The following is a 24,293-nucleotide window of genomic DNA, read 5'->3' on the forward strand; positions in this document are numbered from 1 at the left end:
TCTGGGAGAGAATATCTTGACATCCCCTTTTCCGAATCCATGCTTTTCTTTGGCTCCAGCTTGGCCTTTCTGGCATCTCCTGGATAGCTTGCATCGAGCAATGATCTGTCATCTGAATCTTGGGCCACACAGAACCTCATACTTTGAATTGTATATTCTAGGACCCGAGCAAGATCCGTGTTTCAGACTCCCCTGAGCTGCAGGATTTGGAAGCCCACTTCAGACACCTTGCTGGAAAAGGAGAACCTCAAGCGACTGACACAGAAGAAGCTGTGGAGAGCGAGGGAGACTCTGCAGAGGAGCCAGATGTGTCTGCAGGTGCTGAAACCTTTGCAAGGAACTGTGACAACTTGTCCATCTCCTCCTTTAACCTGTGTGGTGCATTCCCTGGACGGGGCCTGAGCCCAGAGCATGAGGAAACTGCATCGCTAGTCTCTACGGGAACACTAGTCCCAGAATGCATCTATCTCCCACCTCCTGGGTATCAGCTGGTGTCTGAGCTGGAGGTGAGCATTGCTGCAGGTCCAGGGATTCGAAGGTGTCTCCTGCAGTAGGGGACACAGGGGTCAGAAATTTATCATCACTTCCTGGCTCTGGTTTGTTGTATCATGATGCTTATTCACAAGAATGATATGCATGCATTGAAAGAACAATTTACATAGTCCTAATGTCTGAGAGACCCTTAGACATATGCAGGGCCATTCCAAGGGCTGTACAAACAGAATGTGTGGCTGTAGAGAGCATAAGGGAGATTGGGGACAGCACAAAAATTACTTCCATTCTTTTGTCTCCTTGTAGTGGCCACGGTGCAGTGGGTGGGGTGTGTCACACAGGGCACGATACCAGCTTGGGACACTCTTGGAATTATGTAAGGTTGCCACCTCTTCAATTCATAGGGACTGTTTGAGTGACAGATGTGACTATTATTACTAATCATTTCTATATCGCTACTAAATGTACGCAGAGCTGTACATATTATATGCAGGTACTTTCTTTATTCATAGTGGGATCACAGTCTTTGTACCTGGGGCATTGGAGGGTTAAGTAACTTGCCCAGGGTCACAAGGAGCTTCAGTGGGAATCGAACCCAGTTCCCCAGTCCACTTCACTGATCATTAGGTTATGAAGTCATCTTGAGTTTTGCTGCCTCCTATAGGGTATAGAAATGTGTAAGTAAAAGCAAAACAAAAAAAAGAATATAAGTTGATATATTTTTTATTGGACTAACAATACATTTTTGACTAGTCTTTAGGAGCTGAAACTCTTTCCTCAGGTGAAGATAGAAATAAGTTTTAGCTTCTGAAGGCTAGCCAAGAAATGGATTAGATTACTCCAGTATAAAGGCCCTTATATTTTATCTCACAGGTGAAACAACAGCAAGTTTCCCTGCACCAAGCAAACGAGGAATTGGAGAGAGCAAAACAGGAGAAGAAATGGCTGGAGGAAGCACTTCAGCGTAGTACAGATGACTGTGCCAATCAGGTATGTTAAACCTTGCAGAGAGGGATCACTCTCTCTAACTATCTGTTGGACATAATTTAGGGAGCAGAGTCTGAAGGTGCTCATTTTCATGGTGCTGTGTGGTGCATCCTACTGTTGGGAGCACGATAGAGGAAGGAGATATCTTTTCTACATCTGTGGAACCATCCCAGAATGCACCATAGCTAGCCTTTGCTCCATTCTGTTTTTGTTTATGAAATATAGTTCGTTCAGCAGCAATGGGAAGCACCCTGTAGTATATAAAAAAGAGAAACTGATCTCTGGTGGAAAGGTTGCAGAAGCCTTTACAATTGGTTACTTTCCTGAAACCGTGAGTTTCTTGCAGAAGGATATCGTTTATATCTTTCAGCTCCGCTTCCTTCCTCAGTAGCTGTACTGTGTCTCCTCAGTTTTTCCTTTTGCAAGCAAGTTGAGAAGGTAATTTTCTGATCTGCTTTTATTTGAATTGTGATGCTTTCGGTGCTCATGAAAATCCCAGTAGCCCTGGGGTATCTCTGCCTGGTAGGAGATGCAGACTCTTTGAGCAGAAATCTGTAGCTAACAGGGCAACCATTTTAGGGAACCTGTTTAGCTGACCTGCATTTTAATTTGTGGAGCTTGGGGACCTTTAGAAGGTAGGCTTGCCCCTGATTTATCAGGTGCTTGAGCGCTGGCTCTTTAGCCTCTTGGCAGTTTGGAAAGGGCTTTAGTGGGTGCCAGCTGTGTTTCCATCCCTCTTTCACAGCGTGGATTCATGGGGGTCTAACTGGCAGCCTGAAGATTGCAGTGTGGAAAATTGTGAGAGTCCCAAAATTGAGGTATTGGTCATTTCTGGGGCTTGCTATAGGGTTTCCCATCTCCCTGTTTAGAATTTTTTACACTTTGGTGAATCCCGGCCATTTTTTGGCGCCAAAATGCTGCTGTGGTAGTCATCTTGGATTTTCAAATTTTAAATAAAAAGCCTTTATCTGCCTCAACAAAGCCCCTCAATTTAGGTTAAAATTGAGTGTAATGGACTCCTCGGACCTTTCTACCTCTGTATCATGCCAAGTTTGCATTGAATGACCAGCTGAGGAGCATCTGTATGCCATGTGCTATGGAGCATGTGAAAGTGGTGATGGTTGGGGGGGGAGGGGGGAGCAGGAGCCATGGCTTAGCTCCTTCTGTTATCTCTAGGACTGGGAAATTGCAGATGGCTCATTTTCAGGAAGAAAATCCCTTCCAAAGCCCTTGGATGGTGTCTTGATGAAACGCAGATGCGTGGATGCCATGGAGCCCAAGAGAAAACGTGGTGAGTCCCTAAAGGGGTCTTCTGGGCTTCCTGTTCTGGGCTTTACTCCAGATTTTGAGTCTTCTATGGAAAGCTTATGTAAATTTTGGAATCCTCCTGCGCCTATGAGGGCAAGCCGGTGGCTGTGCAAGGGGGGTGTCTCTCTTCACAAAGAGCACTCCTCCCAGAGAAGGTTACCAATCAGGAATCAGAAGACCAGTCAGAAGGACTGGACAGACTGAGGGTCAGAGTCCATGCCTTTACTGCTACAGAGTGAATCTTGCCTTTTAGGAGATGTGGGGTCTCAAGTAGAAGCCAACATTGAAGAGGTGGTGGTAGCCTTTGACCAGGATGAAGAACCGACAGTATGCTGATTTTTCAAGCCAACAACTTTGCTGGAGATTATTACTGATTCCCTGCGAGAGTTAAACCTAAGGCGGCAGCAGTGGCCTCGTTTGTGGCATGCACTTGCCATACCAGGTTAAATTGTACTCCTGCAGCAGATGACGATGTTTACCCCCAGTTGGTAATGGTGTGAGCTGATTATGTAGCAGATGCACTTTGACATAATCAGACTTATGAGCAAGATTTTTGCTTATTCTATTTCTTCCCGCTGAGTGCTCTTATTCTACCCCCAGTTGGTAATGGTGTGAGCTGATTATGTAGCAGATGCACTTTGACATAATCAGACTTATGAGCAAGATTTTTGCTTATTCTATTTCTTCCCGCTGAGTGCTCTTATTCTACCCCCAGTTGGTAATGGTGTGAGCTGATTATGTAGCAGATGCACTTTGACATAATCAGACTTATGAGCAAGATTTTTGCTTATTCTATTTCTTCCCGCTGAATGCAATGGGTAGGAGATTCCACTTCTAAAGCTGTTTTAAGCAGTCTTCCCTTTAAAGGATGGATGCTCTTTGGTAAGTGATTGGACGACCTGATGGCCAGTGTGACAGATCGTCACCCTAAAGCATTTCCAAACAGCAGACCACATGCCCCTAGGGGTTCTGGTCAAGGCAATTTTCAAGGATCATTTCAGGGGTCTAAATGGAGGTTTAACAGCAACAGATGACCTCTTCCCTCTGGTTCTTGCACCACAACAGCCTCCAAGAAATCCCAATGACTCAGATAGTAGGGAGACTGTCAGCCTATTGGGAGCTCTGCTCGGATTGCTGGGTTCTGGATATCATTCGAGAAGGATACAAGCTCAAATTCTGTCACGCTCTGGCAGATCTGTTTGTGGACTCCTCCGGCCGGACAGCTAGATAAAGCGGACAAAATCTGAGTGACAGTCAAAAGTCTGTTAGATATTTGGACTATAGATCTTCAGTGGCTCATAGAAAGGTGAGGGCAGATAAAGGCCAAATGGCCCATCCAGTCTGCCCATCTACAGCAACCACTATCCCCTCCTCTCCCTAACAGATCTCATGTGCCTGTCCAATGCTTTCTTGAATTCAGACAAAGTCTTAGTCTCCACGCCTCTACAGAGAGTTCTATGTATCTACCACCCTTTCGATAAAAAAGTATTTCCTTAGATTACTCCTAAGACTGTCACCTCTTAACCTCATTCTATGCCCTCACTCAATTGAAAGAGACTTACCTCATATGTATTTATACCACATAGGTTTTGAACGTCTCCATCATATCTCCCCCTCTCCTGTCTTTCCTCCAGAGTATACATATTGAGATTTTAAAAGTCTGTCTCTGTATGCCTTATGACGCAGACCATCAACCATTTTAGTTGCCTTCTTCTGGACCAACTCCATTCTGTTTATACCTTTTTGAAAATGTGGTTTCCAGAATTGTACACAATATTCTGAATGAGGTTTCACCAGTCTTATACAGGGCCATCAATACCTTCGTTTTCCTACTGGCCAATCTTCTCCCTATGCACCCAAGCATCCTTCTAGCTTTCACCATGACCTTTTCAACCTGTTTGGCCACCTAAAGATCATTACATACTATCACAGCCAAGTCCAAATCCTCTTTTGTGCACAAAAGTTGTTCACCCCCCCTAAACTGTACCATTCCCTTGGGTTTCTGTAACCCAAATGCTTGATCTTGCATTTCTTAGCATTAAATCTTAGCTGCCAAATATCAGACCATTCCTCAAGCTTCCCTAGGTCCTTCTTCATGTTTTCCACACTATCTACTCTATTGCACATTTTGATATCATTCGCATAGAGGCAAATCTTACCTGACAGCCTTTCTAAAATATCGCTTACAAAAACTCCCCCCAAAACAGACCCAAGAACTGAACCTTGAAGCACACCATGGGTAGCATCCTTTTCCTCAGAGCAGTCTCCATTGACCACTACCCTCTGTTACCTTTTACTCAACCAGTTCCTGAACCAGTCTGTCACTTAGGGGCCCATACCAAGGGCACTCAGTTTAGCTTTGCTAAAATCTATGCGAAATACACCACATCTAGCGCTCTCCCTCTATTCAATTCTCTGGTCACCCGGTCAAAGAAATTGATCAGATTTGTCTGACAAGACCTGTTTCTAGTTAATCCATGTTGTCTTGGTTCCTGTAATCCACTAGATTTCAGAAGCTGCACTATTCTCTGTTTCCATTAATTTACTTACCACAGAAGTCAGACTTGCTAGCCTATAGTTTCCTACTTTTTCCTTACTTCCACTTTTGTGAAGAGAAGCCATATCTGCTCTTCTCTAATCCTCATTCACTGGGAGAGGAGAATGTGCAGGCAGATTACCTCAGTCAGCAAACATTGGACCCGGGAGAATGGGCGTTGTCCCAGAAGGCCTTCATCTGCTTTGTGCATCGGGGGCACCCAATATTCAATCTGATGGCTTTGGCAGTAAACAAGAAAGTACATAGATCTTTTCTTCAGTCTGGGAGTGCTGGATTAGATGCTCTAGTTCAATGTTTCTTAACTTGGTCCTGGAGTACCCCCTTGCCAGTCAGGATTGCAGGATATCCACAATAAATTTGCATAAACTTGATTTGAATACACTGCTGCCGTTATATGCAAATTTCTTTCATGCATATTCATTGTGGATATCTTGAAAACCTGACTGGCAAGGGGGTGCTCCAGGACCGAGTTGAGAAACACTGCTCTAGTTTAACTGTGGCCAGAGACAGGGCTGTTGTACGTGTTTTCCCTTTGGCCCATGATAGGTCGTGTTCTCTGCAGAATAGCTGACCATCTGGGGTTGATAATCCTGGTGACACCGGCTTGGCCACATTGGCTGTAGTATGCAGATCTAGTACACCTTCAAAGAGACAGGTGCCTCAAGTTACTGATTCATCCAGAACTCCTATATCAGGGATCAGTTTCCATGAAAAATCCGGAACACTGGTGTGCTAAAGATAATATGGAGTCCTTCAGAGAACCAGTTTCTTTGGTCCTTCCATTTCTGCAAGCTGGATTCGAGAAGGGTCTGGTGGTTGGATCCCTCAAAGTGCAGGTGGCTGGTCTCTTGTGCTTCAGGGCCCGAGTGGAAAAGGGGTTTTCTGGCTTCTTATCCGGATGTGGCCAGATCTTAAAGGGGGTGCTCGGGTTGTACCCTCCTGTATGATCTCCTTTTCCATCATGGAATCTTAATGTTGTTTTATAGGGACTCAAGGCTTTGTATTAGCTTCTATAGAAGGCATCGCTGCTGGATCTCATTGTTAAGACAAGCTATCTCCTCTGCGAGAAGAGTCATGAGTTGTAGGCATTTTCAAGCAGAGAGCCTTATCTCAAGTTTATAGAAGCTTGGGATTTCCCTGTGAATGGTTCCCTGTTTTATGCTGAAAGTTGTTTCGGCCTTCCACATCAATCAGGAAGTCCACTTACCTGTGTTCCATTCCATTCCACAGGTTCGAAGAAAAAGGTCTCACTTCCGGCTCACACAATTGTTTCCCATGTATTCACCTTTATAGGACCCCTGAAGAAGACTTTTTGTTGAAACGTGGACCGTGTTGGGTCCTGTATCCCTAGCGGACTAGGTCCTTTAAGGCTTTTATGTGGATGATTTATTTTTATGTGGATGAAATTATTTTATGTGGATGATTTCAGTGTACCTTTGGAACTTTGACACTTTCAAATAAAGTCCATTTAGGAACATGTCACTCCACAGAGTGTTTTGGGTTTTACTATATTGTTCTGCAGGCCAGAATTAAGTTGTTGGGGAGGTTCCCTTTACCACCATTGCTTGTTATGTCTCGTATTAGAGCGATTCTCACCTGCTTTGGTACAAACTGAGGAGACAAGGTATCCTTGTACAAGAAACATGCAGTTTCGGGAAGGTAACCCAATTGTCAAGCCTCCTGTATCCTTCTACAAGAAAGATGATTGTTGAGGTAAGGTCTTAATCTTTCCCTAGCTCTCTTTCTGTCTCCTTTGACTTCCAAAATAGCACTGCAGACAGAAAAGAGACAGTTTTGAAATTTTGCATGTCCAGGGGCATAGCCTGTGGTAGGTCTGAGCCCCTCTTCCTTTGTTTCAGGCCCACTCAGAAGCTAGGTGCCCTAGCTGATGGATATTCCCATATCTCACCATGAAAACCTCCAGAACCCACTTTGAGTTCGAATAGTGTGACAGTTGGTGTCAGCACTCTGAGCTGCTGATGCCAGTACTGTGAGCAGATACTTTCTGGTGTGGCAGTTAGGTACAAGAGGCTGGAAAAGCAGCATGCTCGGGTATGCTTCCTCTCTTCCCCACCCCGCCATCTCTTATGCAGTTGCTGTAATGCTTGTTGATGAGTGCAGATGGGAGGGGTAAAAGCCAGCGTCTAAAGAGAGTTGCAGGCAAGAGGGGAAGAGGCCCCAAATTTTATTACTGTATCCTAAAGGTAATTTTGATTGTACCTTCCCCTTTGTGTTCCTAGAAGTTCTTGTTGATGTGGGATAATGGAGTGATTCTATAACTTGACGCCAAGATGTAGACGCCACAATGGAATGAGCTGATTTTATAACAGAACCTGGGCACACCTAAGCCATTATAGACTATTAGCACAAAGCTGCATTGGTGTATTGAACTGTAAATGCCCCCACTTGTGATAGCTTAATGGGTGGCATGCCTAAGTATGCTAGACAATACAGACAACTGATAGCATTCTGTACGTTGTGTGCATTGTTGATGACATGCCTGTTCTCTGCCCATGATCTGCAGTGTGTGAGATCCCAGTTAAAAACCCACCTCTTCGAGAGTGCTTTCGGCTTCTAACTCCTCTCACCTTGGGTTCTGCATCCCCAACCCTACATGTTATGTCTGCCTGTCCAAGTTAGATTGTAAGCTCTTCCGAAGAGGGACTGTCTATAAATGCCAAAATGTACAGTGCTGTGTACACCTTTCAGCGCTTTATAAGTGATTATTAGTAGTAGTAGGTCCTCACAGTTACATGCCACTTTATGGCATAGCAACTGGCACTTGTGCACTTAACTGCCAATTATTGGTGCTTCTCACGCGTGTAAGTGCTACTGTTCCATAACATACATGAATTGTAATCTTATTTTATTTATTATTTATTTTATCTTTTTGCAATTTTTTTTGGTTTATTGGCTTTTAGATTGTAAGCTGCCCAGAAGGTCTTTACCCTTGGAGTGGGATAGTAAATTTGAATAAACTTGGAACTCATTCTGTAATCTCGTGTATAAATTTATGTCCACATTTGCGTACACGAGTTATAGAACAGTAACAGTTACAAGTATGAGTTAATTATGTAATAAGGTGCAAATTGTCTCTAACAATCAATAGTTGTTGATATTTGGAGTTAATTGTCCATATTGGCACTTATTTGTAGCTATGTGCATAAGCGCTATTCTATAACGTTAGGGTCTAAGTTCTATGGTGCGTAACTGCGAGAGGACGTGGGAGGGGCAGAGCATGCCAAGCGCAGACTGAGCTTTTAGTATACTATCAGTAACGCATGTAATTGTTGCATTTAGGCACGAGAATTTACATCTGTCATAGAGCTAGTATAAATACTCATTCTTAAAGATACATGTGTAAATGCAGATTTACAGTATAATCTCATTATAACGGACTCGCTTATAACGGAACTCGCCTATAGTGGACGAGGTCCACTGATCCCGGCTGTGCGCCTTTATAAACATACAGAAAATCATTGCATATAGCGGACTCGCATATAATTGACTTTCGGATATAATGGATAACCAGTTTGGTCCCCAGAGCCACTCTTACCTGTAGTTTTGTTTGGCTATAATGGACATGCAGGCTCCGCCTACAAGGTGCGTGGCATGCCAGTGATATAGTATCAAAATGCAGCCCAGAAGAAAATGACAAAGAGTATTTTTCTTTCCAGTACAGTATGACATAATGCTTTAGAACATCTTTTAGTGTTCTGGTTTTACAATCATTTCGTGTCATACCAATGTTTTGCTGAGTTTTGGTATTGATGTTGCTGATATGCTTCTGCAGTGACTGTTGTTCATCGATTGTATGTTGTTTCAAGTTGACCTAAATAAAGTTTTTAAAAAATGCAACTGGATATAACGGACTCTGGCTTTTCGCTAAAATGTAACTACTCCCTCCCTCTCCATTAAACTATGTCCCCTCTTTCTTTCTTTTTACCAAGCCCTTCTCCTTTCCATTGGAGTTCCTTTCTATATTAATTCCTGTAAACCGTGTCAAGCTCCACTTTTGTGGAGATGATGCGGTATATAAACTTAAGGTTTAGTTTAGTTTGGTTTAGGTCCCTTGAAGTCCGTTATAACGAGATTATAATGTAGTATTATTTTATGTGACCCACTCAGAACTTTGGATGGAGCAGGATATAAATATGATGATAAAATTAAAATTCTGTAACGGTAATTACATGTGTAATTGCTATCAAAGCATTTGCCCTTAGTGCTCACACTTTAGGCACGTAATTAGGCGACCTATACAGAATTATCCTTTGGGCACTTTACATTAGGCGCAAAGCTATGAAGTGAGGGGATAAGTGACAACTTCTAGCATGTATCTCTGCATGCTAGGGTCTGTCCTGATGGGCACAACTCATGTTAATGCAGAGTTGGCGCAGCCTCCCCGCTTACTTTGCCTTTCTGCTAGAATGATTGTGGACCTCTGAGCCATCTTCCTCTCCTTGCCTGGTCTCGGAGCATGACGCTGCTGTTTTGGGGTCTCACGCAGGTGCAGGTGCTGCTGGATCAGATTCAGAACTCTGAGCAGCTGTTGCAGAACCTTCAAATAACAGTGTCTCAGACCCAAGACAAAACTCAACAGCAGCTGGTGAGTACACAAGGCAACGCACGTATGTTTGTGATAGACATGTATATCTTTCTGATGGGATGTATAGCACTCTCTTTACCAAGACTCATCTGTAGGAAAGGAAAGTTACAAGCCTGAGTAAGAAGTGTTTTGTAGTACACATTGTGCCTTGAAACTGGTCTCGTTGACGGTGTGATCTGCTCTTTTTATCACAGGCTGAGCTAGCCTCTTCCCACAAGCAGCTCTGTTATGAAGTGAAATGCTTGAGTGATGAAAATGAACGGCTGAGAGGTCACCACAAGCCCTCGGCATCTCACGACGAGGAGACTGAAAAGGCGTTGCCCACTTCTGTATCGGTACAAGAGATGTAATCCCCTTTTTCTATGAACTTGAGCCTGACTTGACACTTATCCTTGGATTCTATAAAAGGTGCCCAAGTGTCTGTGCCCAAATTTGGGCACAATCCCGAAATGTGCACGCAAACTAATTGATTAATGAGCCAATTAACATCTAGAATTGGAACACCAACAATCAATTTTAAATTGGCACCATTTAGGGTTTATGTGCACATGTGACTAAGCACTATTCTATAATCCTAGGGGCCCAAATTCCAAAGTGTTCAACCCAAAGGGGAGTGTGGGTGTAAGTCCTTGCACCCAAAGTTGGTGAATCGTTTCTGAGTGCCTTATAGAATAGTGCTGAGTGCTGATGGTGCCTATTTTGTGTGCCGTTTGCTGAATCCGGCCCTTAGTGTGCAAAGCAGCTTCAAAAGTTATAAAATAGTATCACTTGTGCCAGCAAACTTAGTATAATAATTAGCTGCTGTTTGATGTTAACTGGAAAATGACAAATTTGTCCCGGTCCCTGTAGGAACTCAATTTTCCCGTCCAATTCCCTTGAGTTTTGCTCTTTCTCTGTCTGTGCCCCATTCCTGTAAGCTCTGCCTTAAATGCACAAGCCTCGGACACTTATGATTTTAAAGTGTTTGAGGCTTGTGCAGATGAGGACAGAGCTTGCAGGGATGGGGCAGGGGCAAGAAAAGAACTCGCCAGGATGGGAAAATGAGTTCTTGCGGGGACGGGGAAAAATTTGTCCCCATGTCATTCTCTACTGTTAACTACCAATAATTGGTGTTAATTGCCACTAATTAGCAGTTAACATGTGCAATTACCTTAGTCGGTAGTCTATAAATTGTGGATCTGGGAGGGGCATGAGTGGGTTGGGAGCATGCCTAGCAGTTACATCCTAAGGCCTGAATTCTCTTAAATGGCGCTGATTTATTTTTTAGGTGCCAGTAGGCACCCAAGCTCAGTTAAAAAAACGCCATTTAAACAATGTTTTTATCTGAGTTTCAAGGCACTTACCAGTGTCTAAAAAAATTGGTACCAGAATTGCGCCTCCTTAGGTGCTTTAGGCCGCCTAATTCACTGTGGGTGTGGCTAATACTGGATGTGTCATTATGCGGTCTAAAGTACCTACGTAGGCGCAATTCACGACAAAGATAGGTGTTGGAAATGTAGACTTGGATAACCCTGGCCTAAGTTTCTGGCACCTATCTCTCCCGGAGGCACGATTCTCTATATGGCACTGTCACATGATTGACATGCGATCAGCGGCCGCTTTATAGGTGGCCACCGATATCGGTGCCATATAGAGAATCTGGGCCTAACTGTCTACAGTTAGGCGTGAGCATTTATAGTAGCTATTTAGCTAGCATAACATTAGGTGTGTTACTGCAGATAAGAGCATAAGAATATCCATACTGGGTCAGACCAATGGTCCGTCTAGCCCAGTATCCTGTTTTCCACAGTGGCCAATCCAGGTCACAAGCACCCGGCAGAAACCCAAATAGCAACATTCCATGCTATCGATCCCAGGGAAAGCAGTGGCTTCCAAATAGAAACTAATGGAATATCTCAGAATAATCACAACCAACTTTATTCCACAAAACTATGGGCAATCAATTGATTGCAGACTATGGAGTTTTCCTCCAGGAACTTGTCCAAACTTTTTTTAAACCCAACTATGCTAACTACTGTTACCGCATCCTCTGGCAACAAGTTCCAGAGCTTATCTATTCTTTGAGTGCAAAAATATTTCCTCCCATTGGTTTTAAATATTTTTCCCTTTAACTCCATTGAGTGTCCCCTAGTGTTTGATAGAGTAAAAATCGTTTCACTTGTACCCATTCTACACCACTCAAGATTTTGTAGACTTCAATCATATCTCCCCTAAGCTGTTTCTCTTTTTCAAGCTGAAGATTTACATTAGTATACTATAAATGCAGTTGCATGTGCAATTAATGACATAAAATTTGCTTAGTGTGCATCATCCAGCACCCAATTTTAGGCAAGCTATAGAAAATTAAACCCTATATGTACAGTCTTGAACCCCATGCATTGGTAGGGGAGGGTTGCAAGGCTTGGTTATATGGATAAATATATTACGTGCATAATCTCCTGTGTTGTGTTATTGGTTCAGGAACTGCAGAAAATGGTCCAGAAATACCGGCAGGAGATCTTTACCTTACAGCGAGGTTCTGATCACCAGGAAGAGAGACTTCGCATCGAGATTGTGACCGTACGGGAAAAGCTGCAGGCAGAACAGCATCTCCGAAGAAACCTGCAGGACATAATGCAGACAAACCTGGAGTCACAGCGAGAAGAGACGGGTATAGGCTCCGAGGGGATGAGGGATAAGAAGCAGTAGCTTTGCTTTCATTTGGGAAGGGAGTCTGAAAACAGGGCTGACCCAAGCAATAGGCAAACTGGGCAGTTGCCAAGGGCAGCAGCTTCTGAGGGGGTGGTAAAGAGCAGCTATGGCAAAACAAAATAATCAGTCCTAATAACTATCAGCAAATTTACCCATAAGGAGGTGAGCAGTTTTCAAATATTTAAATATCAATATGTTAGGGTGGAGCTACAGCCCTGTGAGGGTTATGGGGGGGGTCATGGCTAAAGGTTTCCTTAGGGCAGTGAATACCCTTGTGGCCCTGGTTGGAAACATGTATTTTTTTTTTTTTTTTTTTGATGGGGGACATTTGAGATGGGAATGGGATGATGTTGGGATGATGAATGGGATGATGTTAACTTACATTAACAGCTTATGTTTTTCTCTTTCTTGCTTTAATTTTGCCTGTCCTTGCCTTGGATCTCCTTTCATCCCACCCCATGATAGAACTGCTAGAGGGTAAGAACTGCTTGTTCTCCCCATAGAAGTGTGCATGAGCCTTGCATTTTAGAATGGAAAAAGACACTGATATCCGTCTTTATTCTTTTCCCAGCCAGGCTGTCCAGTGTGAAATCAGAGATGGACAGGATGCAGCAGGAAAGGAATGAGGTGAAACAAATACCTGTGGAGTATATTAGTAGGGGGTTCTCTGAGGGTGCTTCTGTGGCATGGATCCCTAGTGCATGACTGTGAAGTGGTATTTGCAAATCTTTGTTCGTTCATGTTTTACAAATAAGACGATTAACAACCAGCCAAGTCAAAGGATCATGCAATTCGCCTACATATGCACCAAAACATAGACATCACAAATTTATTTATTTATTTATTCAATTTTCTATACCGTTCTCCCAAGGAGCTCAGAAAGGTTTACATGAATTTATTCAGGTACTCGGGCATTTTCTCTGTCTGTCCCAGTGGGCTCACATTCTATCTGGGGCAATGGGCGGATTAAGTGGCTTTCCGAGGGTCACAAGGAGCAGCGTGGGTTTGAACTCACATCCTCAGGGTGCTGAGGCTGTAGCTTTAACCACTTCGCCACAAAACTTTACAGAATATCACCTCCAAGATATTTTATCCCTTAAAGCTGTAAGTTCAAGTTCAATTTATTTAATATGCCGCAAATATAAAACCATAGGTAAATCTAAGAGGTTTACAATAAAAATTTAAAATAACAATGTAAAATTAAATAGGGTAGGAAACAAAAAAATTAAACAAAGCGTAAAATACAAATGAGAACATGAGGAAAGGAGGGAATCAGCGGTTACAATAAAAACAAAAAGATTAAATGTCTGATTATTTTGAGTTGTGACACACTGGAGCTAGATTGCATTTTTGGTTCATGATTGTTTGTCGGGGGTGGAAGGGGTGGAGGGCAGTGGGGCGGGGAGGGTGGTGGGGGGCAGGTGGGGTTTGATTGGTGTGGTGTAGATTGGCCTTTTTTTCTGTGTGGCGCTTTTTGTATTGTTATTGAAATTCAATAAAACATACTTTGGAAAAAAAAAAAGATTGGGGAGAGGAATGAACAATATGGTGGGGTAGAAAACAGAAAATTAGTTCTGCCCACACTGATTTGATAAAACTAGGAATGCAACTTTTGGGAAAAGTTGCCATCAAAGGAAAGTAAATTAAGAGCAGAAGGCCAAGGAGAAATAGTATGCCTTTAATTGTATCTTGAAGGTCACCCCACCCCACCACTATCCTGTGAGGATACGTGGTATAGCCATAGCCCACCCACTTTATGCTCAGGCCCACTGGATATTTGTTCTACTTTAATGTGACTTGCAGGAATCCCCAAGCCCTATCAACCAAAGACATCCTTCCTGCTGAATAAACTTACATCATAGGCAGCCATTGGTAGTGTCCTCAATGCGCTACTGCCAGCTGCTAGCCCTTCGCACATGCTCAGTTTTCTCACATGTGCAAAACTGAGCATACATGGAGGCTAGTAGCTGGCAGTAATGGCTCAGGGATACTGCCACCGGCCGCCCAAGATGGAAGTTCGTTCAGCGGGGAGGAAGTCTTCAGTTGGTGCAGCTTGGATCCACACCAGCACAGGCATTTCTTTTAGGAGGGAGGGAGGGAAAATTTAACTTTGAATATTTCCTTTATGTGGTGGTGGTTGGGAGTAGAGCTGCAGTTGTGGGCCACCCTAAATCAGCTGTCTGGCTAAGCCACCGGTTGAGATAGACAGACATTCAGAGGAAAGTCTTTAACTTGTCCAATGTCTATTAACGAGTATAATTAAAGAACACTGAAGATTAAGAATGTTACTTCTGACAATATCTGACGGTGTTCCAAAATAGTTCCCAAATTGCTTGAAATTTTTCCAGGTTCTTCTTACCGTCTACTGTCATCCTTACCATGATGAGCATATGTATCCTTTGCACTCAACATCGGGCCACAAAGGGAGCCTTCAAAAGCTTCCAGTTAATTAAGATGCACTTCTAGTGCAAAAGGCATATGAGTCTTGAACCAGTGGGTTATTCTCCTTTACGTGCAAGTTTGTAGAAGGCATTGGCGTGCGGTGACATTTATGGCAGGGGATTCAGTATATGGGCTAATGATGTCATCAGTTAATTCATTATTAAACATACATGGTTATCTACAGGCAGAGCGTTACTTGGAGGCTATAGACTGGCTCTTCTACCGCCAGGTGTCTCATTATCTTCAATCTTTGGATGCTGCTACTTTGAATGAAGACATGGCAGACGTGGTGTGTGAGACCTTGATTCTATCCCACTTGACTCGGATCAGTTTATCCTTTCATCAAGTCAGTTTGGGCAGCTTCAATACCCCTTGGGACTATGAGGTTGTGGCAGCCTTGTCACGGGGGATAGAGTTCATCTCCTTATGAAACATCTTCCTCGACTGACTCATTCGGTTTGGCCCCTAAATATATATAACTGACCTTTTCTCTTTCACAGCAAACAAACATAAGAGAAGCTCACCTCTGAATTTTGTTTCCCCACCGGTTAGAGAATGTAAATTTAAAAATCATCATCAACATCTTTTCTCACATCAAGCAGCATTATGGGGTAAAGATCTGGACCAACTGCTTATGCATACTACTTATGGGGAATTTAGGAAACACCTAAAAACATATCTGTGCTTGAAGTATTTAGGTAACTGACCTATACAATCTTAGTCCACAACTACTGATCCCCGGAACTGTTAATCACTAAACCTTAACTTTGTTAAATCTACTCAATCTGTAACATCTTTTAATCATTGTAAACCGCATAGAACTTCACAGTCCTGCGGTATATAAACTGTTATTATTATTATTATTCCATTGTGCTGCAGGAGCAGCAGTTTAAGTTTATTCTACGGCTGCATGTGTCTCCTTACTGGGCATATGTTTCTGTGTATGCCTCTCATGCTTGGTGTCCTAAGTGCCAGTCCACCCCCACCAGTTTGCTTCACATGCTTTGGTCTTGTGACCGCATTTAAACATTCTGGTCCTTTATACGCTATACTTACAAACTGCACTGGGTAAGCGGATTCCTTTGAGGGCGGATGTTCTGCTCTTTTCTCAGGTTGCTACTTTGGGTTTGTCTAGAGGAGGAAATTTGTTACTGCAAAAAGCCTCCTTACTGGCCCAGAAATGTATTCTTTTGTTGTGGCGTCAGGCTGAGACACCCATTATTACCATGTGGAGAAATGAACTGTACACTTTGTTAAAATTTGAATATTTGGATGTTCAATCGGGTGGTCCAGGTCCCTGGAGGAAATTCAGGAGAATCTGGGCTCCTGTTTGGGAGGGACTGTCCCATAAAGCTAGAAGTTCGCTTTTGAACTTTTGACACTGGAGTGCTGGGGGGGGAGTGTCTTTGGTGAGGGGCTTGGATCTCTAGGTCTTCGTGAAGGATTAACACGGAAGAACTTTCTGGTTCTGCTGTTATCTTAATGTTTGCTGTTGTGGGGTGTTGTATGTTTAAATAAAAAATTATAAATAAAAAAAACATACATGGTTAATGTACTCTCCAATCAAATTACATGCGCAAAGATATCATCCAATTACAAATTGCATACTTCAGCATTGTACTTCCGTTACTTACAATCACATGGTTATAAGCTCATCCATATTTTCACCTAAATTGTTAAAAGTGAAAAATATGTTAGTTTTTATTGCTTTCCAAGCATTTCCAAGGGAACAATTTGAATATCAGGTCAGTCTGACCACTAGCCTGTATTTCCATTATTTCTAAGATATTTATGACTTTTAACTATAGCCTACTGTTATGTTATGATTGTCACATTCTCATGGTCTTGTTTTCTAGACATTAATTAGCAAGTCACATGGTTTCTTTCATTAGTATTTTCCCTAGCAACTATTATGACTGTTATCACATGCTATAACATTTGCTAATCAAGCAATATTATTTTTAATGTAATTGAAGCATTTTCATCCTTCAGCTTCATAAATAAAAAAGTGTCGTTTCAGGATTCCCAGAAAGGGATGTCTCCTACATATTTGGTTATGGGCCCCCCCTTATCCTGCTTAATACAATTATCGCCATCAGCCACTGTATCCTTCTCTGCGACAACCATTCCCGATGTGGAATCTTAACTTGGTCTTGCAGGCTCTCAGTAAAACTCCGTATGAGCCTTTACGAGAGGCGTCTCTCATGGATCTTACTGTCAAGACCATTTTTTCTAGTAGCTATTGCTCCAGCAAGAAGGGTTTTGAAGCTACAAGCTCTGTCGTGCAGCGAGCCTTTCCTCAGGTTGTCTTCCTCCGCACAGACCTTTCTTTCTGCCAAAGTGTCCTCGAACGTCTACATAAATCAGGAAGTTTGACTACCCGCGTTCCTTCCCATAGGTTCACATAACATATAAAAATAAGAAAAGAACGTTTTAACATTGCTGGGTGGTAGAATTCTTCTCCATTATCTATAAGTGACAAATGGTTTATGTCTCTCAGATCATTTTTATGCTAACGAGCCCAAGCCCTGAGGCTTCTAGTTTCTGGTGGATTCGTGCAGCATATAATGGGTGCGATAAACTACCACCAATTGCTTTGAGAGTATACTATAGGATTTGGCTTCTTCATGGGCAGAGTTCCGGCAGTGTCGCCCGAGGAAATTTGTAAAGGCAGCTACATGGTCCACCCTTCATGAACTTCTATAGAGTGGAGGTGGCAGCACAAAAGGACTCCGCTTTTATGTCCTCGGTTCCCACAGCAGGCTTATCTTCCCTGCCATAGACTCAGGGGACTGCTTTGGTATGTTCCACTGGTTCAAGACTCGTATGCCTTTTGCACTAGATGGGAAGATTAGGTTCTTACCTCAATATGCCTTTCTACTAGTAAAAAAGATTGAGTCTTGAAGGCCCAAATGCCAAATTTCACTTAGCCTGCTTTCAGGCTCAGATATGTATGTATTTTCGGATGTTGGTGTCTGTCAGACAGATCCAAAGAGTACTGATTTATCTCTCTGTTTCATTGAGTTGAGCGAGAAATTGGAGAGCAACACAAGTATTAGTGCAGGTTGCAGTCAGGTAGCTGGCTTGTTCATTTCCACCTTGTTTTCAGTTATGATTACATTGGTATTGACTTGTTGCAGATCAGAATAGAAATGGTTTGGTCAAGGAGTACCCCGTATCCTGCCTCCTTATTTTCTCCTTTTATAGGAATTGTCAACTGCTTTGATATAAACTGAGGAGTTGGGGCACAGCCCAGAGATGCAGGAGGCGGAGCTGAGAGGAAAAGGTAGATGATGCCATCTACAAACTTGCGATTAAAGGAGAATAACCCACTGGTTCAAGACTCATATGCATTTCTACTAAAAAGAAAATTTTGGGGTTAAGAACCTAATCCTCCCTTGTGGCAACCAGGAAGGGTTATTTCAAACACAGGATCTCTACTCCATTTTCTGAGTTGATCTCCCAAATCAAATATGGCCCCAAGCAAAGCCACCATAGTACATCTTAAAGCCCAGAGCAATATTGCCATTAATAATAATAATAATAATAATAATAACACCAGTTTATATACCGCAGGACCTTGAAGTTCTATGTGGTTTACAATGATTAAAAAGAATGCTACAATTGAGTTCTTCCAAAACAGATTCATCATTGTGCAAGTTCAGAATTCATGCCCAAGGTGAGCCCCATCTCTATGATACTTGGGGACATTCATCTATGTTGCTAATCTTTGCTTTGTATGCTTAATGTGGTGATATTTATTGTGAAGTATTTTTAACATTGCCCCCTATCTTTCCTCAGCTTGAGCTCAGGCTACAGGAAACAGAAGCACAGAAAGAGAATCTTCTTAGAGACTGGAAGGACAAGGAGGTGCGAACCTGGGTCGGGCCCTGTTGATGTCTTCCTTACCCCACATAATAAAACCAACTCTGTTCTGTATACACAGACTCTACCATTACTGTGCCCCTCCTTCCTCATCCTAGGGCATAACACTCATTTTATCTCTAATTCTCTTTGCTCCTGTGCCTACTCTGATTATATGCTAAGGGGACTATGTTGCACTTTGTTGCAGACAAGCTTCAGAGATGCCTTGAAGGAGGAGAAAAGCAAGGTGCATCGGCTACAGACTGAACTGACAACTAGCGAGGATGTTCAGAGAGATTTTGTCCGTTTGTCACAGTCATTGCAGGTGAGGTGATCCTTGGAGGTCACTAGCTACAGATTTGGTAGGCATGGTGAGGTCTAAGTGAGAAGATTTTAGGGGAGGGGAAACACGTCTAGATTTTCTACATCATGGGATTGCCATTCTGGATATAAGAAACAGGAGGATTTTGCAGAGGTGTCACTGGACACAGACACTGCAGGTAAGGGGTGAGGAATCCTTAACAGATTTTAATGGAGGGAGGAAAATCACTGAGAGTTATCTTCCCAAGACATTTGACATACATGAAATTTGCATGAGTCCCAGGGCCAAACTCTGCAGGCAAGGAGATTGGGGGGAGACACTGCAAGGGACCAGAGTTATCTTGGAGGTATCTGACTACTAACATTGTAAAAGACTTATAACTCCAATACAGATTCTGTTGCTAGGTCAGCCTGGAGCAGATCCGGCAGGCTGAATCCCTGGAACAGATCCAGCAGATCTTGAATGGGACAAGAGTGAAGGATGTAAGCGAGCTGAAGGACACTTGAATATTAATGGTTGTATGAACATCTATCTATTCTATGCAAGGGCAAAAAAACAATTGAACTCCTGGCAGTATTCCTTATAAGTAGACATGTGATGTAAATTTATTCAATTGGTTTATTGCTAGGAAAGGTGGTAACCCAAACTCTTATCCTGTATGACACTTGGGTTAGAACATACATTCAGTGAGCATCACTGGAACTCTGTTAACTTTGGATGCATGCTAGGAAAAAATAACAGGAACTATTTGCAGAGATATTGCCCTTAAATGGATCTTCATCACCGCTGGGTAACTGAAGTATGCAGAGTAACCACACGATGGCACCATAGTACCATAAGTGATGCTTTCCCTCAGCAAAGACACTCCATTTGGTATCCAGGCTCTTTGAATCCAGCTCATTTCCAGCTATGGCTATGACAACTGAACTCCAGACAGTATAATAAGGACCAGTTTTTTCCATTACCTGTTTTTTTGTGCAACCTTCTTGTCAGCCCATTTGTTCCATGATTAGGTGCCCCCAGGGATTCTGACAATGCTTTCTTGTTTTTATAGGAAACTTTCTTTTAAATGTATATTAATCCCAACTCTATTTTCCCTAAAATAAAAGTAGGGAGTCTGGGATGTTGTAGGGCTATACAGCCAGCAGCGGCTATCTCTTACTGAGCAATTGTGCATTCCACCCTTGAGATGGCCAGTTATTGCACTATGAAGTCAAATATGCACTATTGTACTGTGTATGAGCTGGACATCTAGATAGATGGGAATGACATTAAAATATAAATAAATATGTATGTATACAATATATTATGATCTTCAAACTGATGACCATTGCTATGGCGAAGGATTGCAATTTTCTCCAAGTCAAGTCCTCCTCCTCCTACTTATATTCCTCCCTCCTCCCAAACTCTAATGTATATCCTTCATGATTTCTATGTTGTGTGTGTGTGTAGGAACCCACCATATAATTTCAGCTTTATGGAATAACCTGCTTACATTACATGTATAGGTGACAAGCACCTGTCACATTCTGAGGAGCAGCATCATTTAGATAATTATGCTACCGAGCGGCAAATAAGATGATGGCTTTATGCTACTTAAACTCTTCTCCCTTGTGGCTTTAGAATAATTTATTTAGTCTCTATCAAATTTCAGAACCTCTGTTTAGTGGGGCAGGGAAGGGACTAAAGAAGTTGCTTGCTTTGTGCTTCCACTTAATAGTTCTTACCTCCAAAAGACAAATACTGAGTTGCAATGGGCTGCCATGGAGCCACAGAAACAGTGAGCACTAACAAGCTTTGCTTTTCAGGGATATGGGCTCCTGCATAGCAGTAAGCGCAATAAAAAGCCAAAGCACGAAAGGAAAGCGGTGGCTGCATCAGTTAACTGCAGGAGTTCCAAAGATTCTCTCCAGGGATGAGGGTTATTGATTTCAAGAGAGCAGCCCTGATCAGTATAGAGCTTCTGGAAGAAGCATGGGAAAACAATGCACATAACCTTTAGAAGCCACCTCTTTAACATATGCATAGAAAGTTCCAGAATAATCCAAATGAGGAAATGCACTGCAATTGCCTAGCTGTCACTGTTGCACTCATGCCTGTGAGATGAAACAGCACATACTTAAAATAACAGTAATATTCTTTAAAATGAAGCAGATAACTTAATACTTTCATTAAAAGAAACTACTGTACTGAGATACCTGACTGCACAAATGTAGTTGGATTCTAGGTAGTATCAATGAGCTTGCCAAAAGGAGCAGAATTCTGAGCTGTGTTGAATTTTGTGACAAGGTAAAAGGGGTAAGCCTTGATATACCCCTTTTTCTGTGTGGTTACACAAAGCGGTTCCCAGTTGACATTTGTAGCGTATAAGAAAGAATATGGTATGGTACATATTTTAGACAGGTACTTATTTTGTACCTGGAGCAATGAAATGTTAAGTGACTTGCTCAGAATCACAAGGTGCTGTAGTGGGAATCAAAACATCGGCTCTAACAACTCCATTATCACCTGAGCTCCCCATCCCCCTGCAGGATTGCAGGATAGTTTGGACTCATTCCTTCTACAAAGCTTAAGCACAAAAGAGAAGAATCTGGAATGAACCCTCATTAATGGTAGCCCCAGATTAGGGTTATCAGATTTTACGATTGTAAAAATCTGGATATGTGGGCCCTGTCCCCAGGCCAACCCTGTTCTTCCCAAGTCATGCCCTGGTGTGCCCCAGCCCACCCCTGAACCTCTTCTCCTTGAGCTTGGAGCTGTATTTGGAGTGCCTCCGAAGGTGTGATGCAATGATGTCACAGTGTGTGACATCGCCCTGTTTCGTCCACGCATGTGCACGTGACTCCGAGCTTAATGCTTTACAAAACCCAGACAAAGTGCCAGGTTTTGAAAAACCATCTGTACGCCTGGACAGTCCTCTAAAAAGAGGACTAATGTAACCCTACCCCAGAATAATGAGCTTATTTATTTGTTTTACTCCTCAGACCTAGCATTAGAAATCGGTGTGCACAGCCCTCAGGTCTTGTGTGAAATTCTTTACATGTGAGTTGCACAGCTAATGGGCAAACATGCAAAGGAAAAATCCAATAGAGACTGCAGTACAGGAACAGCAAATATAAAACAAGAAAAAACTTCAGACAGAATGTACAAGATGCAGGCTGTGTTTATTATATCAAATGTGGTTAAAGATACCACCTTTTTGCAAACCAAGGAACCCGACATGGTCCGTGTTTCGGTAAACACACCTTCCTCAGGGGTCCATGGTTGATAAGGTTTTGAATCAAACTGCAATTTAAGTTGATAAATCAGCAAAAGACGATGCAGTAATCAGATAGACGCGAGCTGACGGTTCCAGCACAAAAGGGATACTGAAGCAAAAAAAGTTGCTTAGCATTCAGCATTCAGCTTTACACAATTCTTTCTACACAGTTTTATATTGAAAGTAATCTAGTTTGCTGCAGAGCTCATGCTAAGTTCTACTCTGTTTCCCATGCATTCTTACATCTGCTTGGGGGTGTAGCTTGTTGTTCAGGAAAAAATCTATTAGTCAAAATTAGGGGAAGAATGTGGAATTCAAAGGTCACAAATCAAGATCACTCCAGGTTATTTCCTAGCAAGCCTTGGAGGTGAAATGTGCATCTGTTATTTATTTAACAATTTATATACAGTGGTGCCTCACACAACGAACTTAATTCGTTCCAGGAGCAAGTTTGTTATGCGAAAAGTTCGTTATGTGAAACGCGTTAAGTGCAGTGACTAACGACTGCCTGCAGTGCCTGCGCGGAAGGATGCAATACATCGGCAGCGATCGTGGAAGCTCGGGCGACTTCGTTGTGTGAAACGAAGTTTGTTGTATGAATCATGACATGAAGTTCGTTGTGTGCAGCGTTCGCTGTGCGAGGCGTTCTTTATGCGAGGCACCACTGTACCGCATAAAACTATGCGGGTTACACATTGGTTACATACATATTATCCTAGTCGCCCTTTAGTCGCTAACCATATGATACAAACAATAAACAAACATAAATTTCCCATCCCCCCCGAGAGAAATAAAACAGTATCAAAAGCAAATATTATTAAATCAAAAATCAATACACACATTATCAAGTCATAATTTCAACAATTAAGATGCAGAAAAGTATTGAATAATAAATTCAAGGCAAAAATATTCTTTAATACTGTATCGTCTCATAACACTGTTAAGAACATAAGAATTGCCGCTGCTGGGTCAGACCAATGGTCCATCCTGCCCAGCAGTCCGCTCACGCGGCGGCCCCAAGGTTAAGACCAGTGTTCCAAATGAGTCTAGTCTCACCAGTTTAGCATGAACTTGTCCAACTTTGTCTTGAAACCCTGGAGGGTGTTTTCCCCTATAACAGACTCCGGAAGAGCGTTCCACTTTTCTACCACTCTCTGGGTGAAGAAGAATTTCCTTACATTTGTACAGAATCTATCCCCTTTCAACTTTAGAGAGTGTCCTCTCGTTCTCCCTACCTTGGAGAGGGTGAACAGTCTGGTTTTCTCTACTAAGTCTATTCCCTTCAGTATTTTGAATGTTTCGATCATGTCCCCTCGCAGCCTCTTCTTTTCAAGGGAGAAGAGGCCCAGTTTCTCTAATCTCTCACTGTACGGCACATTAAGGTAGCCCAGCTACATATATATTAAATAATTCTATCTCCTTGCATTTTAGCTTTGAAGAGATTTGTTCTTATTGGATTTTAATAATCTGAAGAAATTATCATTACTGACCACCACTAATAGGTTCAAGCTTTTGACTAGATTTCCTGTGTACAGTGAGTGTAAAGTGCGCTGAAATGACATAACGCTTTGCTAAGGTGATCTGCATGAGATGTTTCACAGGAGATGAAATTCTCATCCCAAGGCTGTCTTGAAATTTTGTAACTTAAATGACTGGCCTGGAGCTGAAGAAGGAAACCACCGACTCTGCTGCCTGTGCCTTATTTTTATTTTTTATTATCTCCTGTTCTCTGACCTTTTACTATAAGCTGTAACCCATTATATTT

General features: G+C 42.5%; 1 protein-coding gene across 4 annotated transcripts in view; it reads left to right on the forward strand.

Annotated features, from left to right (window-relative positions):
• RABEP2 (rabaptin, RAB GTPase binding effector protein 2) overlaps positions 1–22,756 on the forward strand; it is a 42,926-nt gene extending 20,170 nt beyond the window's left edge. For 3 of the 4 annotated variants that reach the window (XM_033947164.1, XM_033947165.1, XM_033947167.1), the window contains exons 5-14: positions 162–506; positions 1,366–1,482; positions 9,852–9,950; positions 10,145–10,285; positions 12,411–12,600; positions 13,107–13,118; positions 13,213–13,268; positions 18,885–18,953; positions 19,156–19,272; positions 19,674–22,756. In XM_033947164.1, coding sequence (XP_033803055.1) covers positions 162–506; positions 1,366–1,482; positions 9,852–9,950; positions 10,145–10,285; positions 12,411–12,600; positions 13,107–13,118; positions 13,213–13,268; positions 18,885–18,953; positions 19,156–19,272; positions 19,674–19,775 — 1,248 coding nt within the window. In that variant the 3' untranslated portion in view covers positions 19,776–22,756. Of the gene's footprint in view, positions 1–161; positions 507–1,365; positions 1,483–9,851; positions 9,951–10,144; positions 10,286–12,410; positions 12,601–13,106; positions 13,119–13,212; positions 13,269–18,884; positions 18,954–19,155; positions 19,273–19,660 lie in introns of all 4 variants that reach the window. The other variant, XM_033947166.1, reaches the window with a different exon arrangement.
• The last annotated feature ends 1,537 nt before the right edge of the window (positions 22,757–24,293 follow it).

Source organism: Geotrypetes seraphini, chromosome 5 (assembly GCF_902459505.1).
Source record: "Geotrypetes seraphini chromosome 5, aGeoSer1.1, whole genome shotgun sequence".
NCBI lineage: Eukaryota > Metazoa > Chordata > Amphibia > Gymnophiona > Dermophiidae > Geotrypetes > Geotrypetes seraphini.